Source organism: Neurospora crassa, linkage group V (genome assembly GCF_000182925.2).
Source record: "Neurospora crassa OR74A linkage group V, whole genome shotgun sequence".
NCBI lineage: Eukaryota > Fungi > Ascomycota > Sordariomycetes > Sordariales > Sordariaceae > Neurospora > Neurospora crassa.
This window is the reverse complement of record NC_026505.1, coordinates 322,424-330,300: the sequence shown is the minus strand read 5'-3', so window position 1 is coordinate 330,300 and position 7,877 is coordinate 322,424. Positions and strand designations below refer to the sequence as shown.

General features: G+C 51.8%; 1 protein-coding gene across 2 annotated transcripts; it reads right to left on the bottom strand.

Moving 5' to 3' along the window:
* Nucleotides 1-3,533: 3,533 nt before the first annotated feature.
* ccr4 lies at nt 3,534-7,561 on the bottom strand. Of its 2 annotated transcripts, none has more exons than XM_011396423.1 (3): nt 6,998-7,561; nt 5,218-6,875; nt 3,534-5,162 (listed from the first exon to the last, which is right to left on the bottom strand). In XM_011396423.1, the coding sequence occupies exons 2-3, from the start codon at nt 6,329-6,331 to the stop codon at nt 3,895-3,897; spliced, it is 2,382 nt and encodes a 793-aa protein (XP_011394725.1). In that variant the 5' UTR covers nt 6,332-6,875; nt 6,998-7,561; the 3' UTR covers nt 3,534-3,894. The 2 variants fall into 2 exon arrangements, with proteins under 2 accessions (XP_011394725.1, XP_011394724.1); XM_011396422.1 differs by having other exon boundaries at nt 7,376-7,561.
* Nucleotides 7,562-7,877: the final 316 nt, after the last annotated feature.

Here is a 7,877-nt window from a genome sequence, read left to right as displayed (position 1 = left end):
TTTCTGCCGACGTTTGTCAAGGATCAAACCGCAAAGACGTCAACGTCAACGACTGCCAACCCCCTTTCCGACCAGCAGCGGACAGCGGACAGCGGGTAACATCATGATTGCCAACATATCCCGTCTCCGATCCCATCAGACCGACCCAACATCAGACATCAGCATAAAGAAGGCGGGGAAGGAAGCATCAGCAAGCTGCCCAACCATAAGCGACGGAATCCTCAAAGCTTGATAGCGAACCAACCGAATGGAACAAGGGAACCGAACTGGCTCTGGCTGGCGCACCAACCCGCCGCACCCGCTCCAGTCGCAGCCGCATCCCATCCATCCCTCCTTTCCCCCCCGATGTCCCGATCTCACTCCTTGTCGATGATGTCTCCTTGGCAACGTTCTTGACTACACTAAATGCTACAGAAAAAGCGGCTGCGGCACAGTGTGCAAGTTTGTACCCGGTCCCTTTTCACAATTTAGCGCTGCAACTACTATGTACACGCCCGGTCATTTCATTCTCCCTTCTTGTATTGTATTGTTTAATTGTTGTCTTGCTGTTCTGTTTGCAAGTGATCAGGTTGTTTGCCGGCTTGTTTCGGTTGACTTGAGATTTCTCGTTACCTAGGTACTTATCATACCTATAGGCCTGTTTGCCCCTTCACTTCAAAGATTCCCTTCCGATATCGCCAGCCCTTTTTGCCTTGGAGTTGAGCTACCTAACAAAAGTCGTAACCCCCCACCATCATTTTCTCCCCCCTAGCATCTCAGATGGCAAAGAGACACAACGTCCTGCCATCTTGAGTCTTGGCTCCGCCCACAAAAGACAAGGGCTTTATATCACTCTCGACCACTGATACCACCTTCTACACCCTCCAACTCGCCAAAACTGACCATAATACCACCCACTCCCACCTACAGCATTGAATGAACTAGAATTAAAACGGCAAAAAAGAACGGTCCAAACTCAAAAAGACTACCACCGAAGATCTTGCTGCCGGCATTTGCTCCCGCAGCAAAGCCTTCCCATTGGTCAAAGGGAAAAGAAGCAACTCTTGTTCTTTTCATGGCTCATCTCATTTCTTCTCTGCCCCTGTCTTTGGCTCTTCTTCCACTATCCACACCTTGCACCCTGTCAACTCCGTGGTTCCAAGGAAAACACAATGGTTATGATATGAAGACGGATCTTGATCTAATCGATTAATACCCGGCGTGTCATGACTGGCGGTTTTCTTCTACGTACAGTAAGTACCCTACCTATGTTCGTCCGCACCTTGACAACAGATGAATATCATACAGGCACCATATTAGGTAGCCTTTCTTTGTCCGGAGCATAAGCCGGCGGCGGCGTTGCACCAAGATCTAGTTACCTCTATGTGTGCATGCATGCTTTAAAGAGTTTACACTTCGAAATACTGCGACTGCTGGCATTAACCCTGTGAGCCCTAGACGGCCCTGGATAGGGTGTGGGGTTTTTCAATAACACGCGACACCCACCCCAATGAGCGATGGCATGCTTTGGCATGAGCCGGTAGCCGAATGAGGCATCATGCGCTGTGGTGATACTTATCAGGGACTTGACTAGAATATTGTCGATTTTGTTCTGCCTCATGATGAAAATGGTCATGGTCAATTTCCCGTCTTTCATCCCCAAAGCTGACCGGCAGTCATTCGGATCCCATACCGACCAAACGAAAGACACCCCTACTTCCCATCTGCTCACCTCCATTAGGATAGGTAGTATAGGTCATCACGACATCACCAGTCCCACCGTCCCTACCAACATCACCTAACACACCCTCCACGAGCTTTTCACAGTTACCCTACCAGAGCCCTAAACGGAGCCATGAAACAAACTCCTCCGCGATCATCAGACTCATCCGTCCCAACCACGACACAGAGTTACAGAATTAAAGCCGACGATATACCGTGACAGTGTAAATGTAAATACCGGTCATACCACAACGGAGGTATAACAGGCTGGGAATATAGCGTCGATGTCCAGTCGGAGTACGCGTACTTCGACTTCGTTACGAACAGCTCCCGATCAGGCCTCCCGTCAAGCTACCCCGCGATTCTTTAAGTTAGGTAGGTATAAGAGGAAGGAACGAAGAGAGAGGGGTGACTACCAATCACGAGTGCGCGGCTGCCTCAAAGCATTAGTCTAGTTTGCAAGGTCACCTACCTACCTACCTGCCTGACGATTGAATTGAGAAAATATAGTAAGTAGCAGCCTGATGACTGCTGGTGAGGGGCGGGTCACTCGGGCAAAAGTTGTAGTTATAGTTTTCTTCTCGACGACCTGGGGCGAGCTTGGTTATGTTGACTTTAGTTCAGTTCAATACCTATTGATGAAGGACCGATCGATGTGACGATAGATTTCAATCAGCATAAGCCGACGCTCATGACAGTGATTACTGAACTGATACTGAGGTGGATTGTACCATTTCACATTCCGGTTTCATCATCGAACGTCGGGCAGCTGCACGGGTACAGCTCCCGGTCCGGCTCCTACGTAGTTTCAGACAAGATATACTATGTACACACAGTCCAAGCACTATAAGTACTGACTTCAGTTATGCAAAAGACGCAGTGATTCGAAAGACAATATTGATAGAGGTACCTAGAGGTAGGCAACCTTTTTTGATGTTCTCCGTTCATACCTACCTATGCCCGTACTGGATCGCCCGGTTGCCTGTGCACAGCTACCCACAGCTACCTAAAAAAACGATGACGCGTCAAGTAGATTAGTTGAAACGCACGTTTCGAGCGCCTTTCGGCGTATATTCGAGGCGGAAGAGGCAGATGTTGATTTGGGCTCTCTGAATGTTTCATTAGGTTCCCACTGATTGACCGGACAAACATAGGCACCTAGAGGTAGGTACCTAACTTCGCGCGAGGTGTATGCGAGCTCATGGGCAAATTCTGGTGGTGATTTGATGGAGATACACTATTTCGTAAGTGAAGTCGATCATGTCATCCATGATAGAAGGTTCTACTTTAGTTTTTTTTTTTTTTTAAAAAAAAAAAAAAAAAAAAAAAGAATGCAGTGCATAATTATCGAGGAAAGGAAAGTTGATGGATGTAAAGATGGAACAAAACTAATGAACCTAGTAGAACCTGATAACCTGATGATAGTAGAGGTATGAAAAGGCACTGCAATACAACTCCCCCGGACCAAAGCTTTTGTGTCTGTACCTACCTACCTCTATCTAGTAAAGCCCAAGACCTGGTCTAGTAATCTTGTCTCCCTTCTACCTGTATTTTCTACCAAGAAATGGGTTATGTTGCTCACACTTCAACGAAAGACACCCAACCAAAAAACCGCAAGAAATCAAAGCTAAAAAGACCTACAATAAAGAGACCCCAACACCAAACAGTCCAAGATGTGCAGGTAGCTAATGAAAAACACCTCCATATACCTACCCACCCAGCCATAGAAAGACAGGAACAACGAGGGAAAACAAAAAGAGGAAGCGCATTTGAGAAAGCGAGTGCGAAAAAAAAAAAAAAAAAAAAAAAAACCAGAAAATAAAAAGACCGCTGCCAAACTACCGCTTCAAACTATAGAATAGACTTCAACAGACATTTCCGTTCAGTCGCTTGTCGTCGATATAGACTGAACACTGAACTTGAAAACTGGATTGAAACAAACATCACGAGAAAGTTCATTCATTGCTCCGAACGAAGTAAGTCAAGTCTCCACTTGCAAAAAAAGACCAAACCAAACCAAACCAAACCAAACCTACTTTCTTCTTGCAACTTCCTCCCAACTCCATCCATCCATCTCTTCCTCTATCGTACGTACGTATCATCCACATCACATTTACACAACTTCCAAGCACAAAATCAATCACTCCTTTGTCCATTCCATTCCTTCCACACTACACCCAATCACCCAGCTTGCTACTTGGAACCAGATCCAAAATCCTGTCCACCTTCCAGTTGCTGCTGCTGCTGCTGCTGACCTGATGCGCCGCCACCACTTCCATGAATAACCTTGACCTTCTCGCCCTTCCTTTGCTTAATCACAAACTCGGCCATAATCTGGATATGATCCGCGGGGAAATGGTAGTTAGGGAAACCCGGCACCCTCTTGAGATGGTTCTGATCGGGAGGCCCAAGCAACTCCACCACTTCGAGCGTGTTGGTCGAGTACCAGATATAATCAATGACTTCTTGGAATCCGGGCACGTAGTTGGTAAAGGACAGCTCGTCGGGCGTGCCATTGAGATGGACGTACGCGGACCGCATGCTAAATGGATGGGCGACGCCGTCGCGCGTAAAGTTACCGTACTGGTGGCCGCCAAAATCGGACTGCTCGGGCGTGACGCGGCCCATGGACAAAAGCTCGTAAACCGAGGATTCCTGCGTCGAGTTGTAATCGCCGCAGACGATGAGGGGAATGTCCGTGTTGGAGCGGTACTCCTGCGAGGGGCCCGGCTCGGGCATTTCGGGTTTCGGAATGTCGCTCTCGACAGAGACGGATTGCGGGATCTGGATGCCGCGCTTGTCCTTTAGGGGTTGCCAGCGGACATACTTCTCGGCATACTTGGTGATATTCTCCATAAGAATAGCCGTCTGGACAAGCTTGACGTCGGCTAGTGTTGGCTCCCATGCCAGATGCGTGTTGGCGACAATGACGCGCGCGCCCGTGCGCCTGCTCTCGAAGAAGCAGATGATGCCGATGTTGTCCTTGGGCATGACTCGGTTGAAGATATCGTGCTGGTTCTTCATGTCCGGACGGTTGATGGCAATGTTGGCGTAGTCGATAAGCTGCTTGTCGAGCAGGATCCACTTGCTTCCCTTGTAGAAGATGGCGCATCCATCTACTGCTGCCGCATCCTTCTCGTTCATGGTCTTGGCCTTGGGCCGTGGCCAGTGCACACCCTTATAGTCATTCTGAGCCAGCTCCGGGCTGAAGAAATCCCTGAACACGTCCGTAGCAATTTCCTGCAGACACAACATGTCCACATCCCGGTCCCGTATTTCCTGGAGAATCCTCTCCTTTCGGTATTCCCAGGAGAGCGCTCCCGTAGGCGTATAACCATACATATTGGTTGTGGCAAACTTGTCGCATAGGATATTCCAGGTCATCACCTTGATCCGCTCGAGACTGGGCGATACGTCTTCTTGTACGACGATGGGTTTCCTAGGACTGGGAGGAAGAGGAACTGCAATAAGCGCGTTAGATTGACAGCTGGTACGAGCTAGAATTGTGGTACTCACCTGGTGCTTGTTCAAGTAGGCTATTGATCAAGCTCTTTGTTCCACGTTCCACGATCTCTTCCCTGAGACCCGGGTTAATTGGGTTTCCTTCAATACCAAGAATGTCCAGCTTGTAAAGGGAGCCCAATTCGTAGGGCAGATCTCGGATTTGGTTGTCGAATAAAAGCAGTTTCTCGAGGCTGGTGCACATGCCAATCTCCGGGGGAAGCTCGGATAGTAGGTTGTTGGACGCTTCTAAAATCTTGAGGTGACGCAGTTTGCCAATCTCGGCGGGGAGGAACGTTAATCGATTGGAGGCGATATAGAGCTCTACCAAGAAGTCATAGCTGAACAGCGCCGAGGAAAGAGCGCGCAGGCCCTGACCACTCATGTCCAGGTTGTGCCAGTCTTGTCGTCTATTCCTCTTTTCCACTTGGTAGGGTCTTCTCCTCACCTCCTCCTCGGAGTCACCCGAGGCGTTTGCGCCACCCGCAGTCAGGGAGCCTCCTATCCCCTTATTTTCGGGCGCCTTAAGCCGCGCGTAGTAGTGGGGTTGGTGTTGCTCCGTCATTGCAGAATGTGCGCGATCCGACTCTTCCTTTAGGCGCATTTGCTTTTGCCAATGCTCGTTGGCGGGTTGCTCAGCCGGACCGCCCCTAGCGGCGACCGAGTGGCCGTTCTGGAGATTGTTGGTGGTGTAAGGGCTGGCGTTGCCCATGATGCCGCTCGAGAAGGTCGAATGGCTCATCAGGTCGTTCCTCGCGCCGTGCCCCGAGTGGCCGGCCTGGAGGACCTGGTGGTGCGCATTGTGCCCCTGGTGTGGATGGCCTTGCTGTGGTACATGGTTGTAGAACATGGGCATGTTTGGTTGTCGGCCTGGCGCGGCGCCATTGAGTCGGGGGTTGTGCCCCTGCGGGTGGTTCTGGCCGTACATGCCTCGATTAATCTGGGTCGCAGAGCTATGGGCGGGGTTGGCTTGGGCGGCGGCTTGCTGCTGGGCGGCGGAGGGGTCGGCGATAAACTGGTTGAGCAGGGAATTCAGGAGGAGTCCCGTCGCGAGGTTGTTGTTAGAGGCGAACTGGGTGGGCAGAGGGGTCGAGAAGGACTGCTGCATATAGCGGTGACCATCTGCCATCTAGCGACGACGAATGGCGAGCAGGCCTGTGAAGGTTGTGGGGTCGGGCGCGAGGGTCGCGCGTGAAACAGCTATCTGGGTCGACCAGGTTCGGGTAGTCGATGTTGTCGGGTGGTGGAAAAGCAAAGTTGGCATGGAGCACAGCAATCTCTTCTTCGGGCATGGATGCAGTGTCCTAAGCGTCTGCCGTTGGCGGGGGATGGTGCCAGACGTTCAGACGGCCATCCAGCAACGACAGCAGCGCAACAGCACAGCACGCAGCGGGGGGGCACGAGCTAGTGTAGTAGTCGTAGCAGCGCAAGGAGGGACCGCACGTGGAGTGCCGCGGGGATGTTTGACGCGCGCGGTGAGTGCTCGCTGAACCGTCGATCGTCTCGGGCAGAGAAAGGTGACGTCGGTCGGTGTAAGTGGTAGTCGGGTGGGCTCCGTTTCAGTTCTTCCCGGAGGGGGGGTTGAGTTGAGAAGGGGGGCAGGAGGTAAGCTCGACGATCGACGCAAGTTAACGGTTGTCTAATCGCATGTAGTGATCTTTAGAAGCACAAGCCTAAGCACGAGCGCAATGGACGAGACCAAAGTTAGTTCATGGATCAGACTGATAACGAGCAAAGGGGGGGGGGGGGGGGTGTCACGCGTGGTTGGTGAGGTAGAGAGGAGGAATATCACCACCTTGGCTGGAAGAGGAGCTTGGTCTTTTGTGATAAGAACAGGTCAGGGAGGGACAAGAATGAGAACGCGATCAGATAAGATACAATGCGCCGCACTAGCAGCTGATCCAAAGAGAGAAAGAGTGAGACTGGAGATAGACTCGATGATGGTGGTGGTGGTGGGAATAGGAGCAGTGTGCCGTTGCCGTGGCCGGGCTGGCTGGGTGGCACCCGGCTGTTCCTCCACTCTCACACTGACTTGCCAACAACTAACCAAGTCTCCCACTCCCGTCGCTCGAGGCTACCTAACCTCTGGGGCTGGTATCTGGTCTGGGCCAAGGCTGGATGGATGGAGGTCGGAGCCAAGGAGTCTGGACTGGACTGGAGGGCAAAAACGTACGGTAATGATTGTGTACACTATGCGTCCTCTGTCGATACTCGGCCGATAAAACCGTATTTGCTGGGTGTCGCGCCCGTCAATGGATACTCGGGTGAAGATGCTGGCTGTTGTTGTGTAGTGTCGGGTAGTGTAGTGTACGGGTTGGTTGTGGTGTGGGTGTGGGTGTGGGCTGGGGGCGGCGGCGGCGGTCGCTGGTGGTCATGTCATTACTAGCCTGACTGGTCGGGGCTCCTGGGCTGTGGTTGGTGTCTCAGCCAGAGGAACCTGAACTGGGTCCCTCCTCTCGCGCAACGCAGCCGGACCCGCCTTTGGATGGAGTTCCATTCGCAGACCGCACTGCAGAGATAGCAGCCTCCACCGTGGCCCTGCTTACCTAATGTTCATTGGCTGCATCACGTGACTACCGGACCTTTGTCCGTGTGTTTGCTTTTTGAGCTATGACCACCGGCTGCCACCTGGCACGGGCCCCTTCCTGGCCAGCACTTACTGGCAATGGCTGGCA

Excerpts from the sequence above, each read along its gene's own strand:
- ccr4 (XM_011396423.1), bottom strand. The coding sequence starts at position 6,331 with ATGGCAGATGGTCACCGCTATATGCAGCAGTCCTTCTCGACCCCTCTG. Across the intron at positions 5,163-5,217 it reads CCTACTTGAACAAGCACCAG|TTCCTCTTCCTCCCAGTCCT; the intron begins GTGAGTACCACA and ends CGCTTATTGCAG.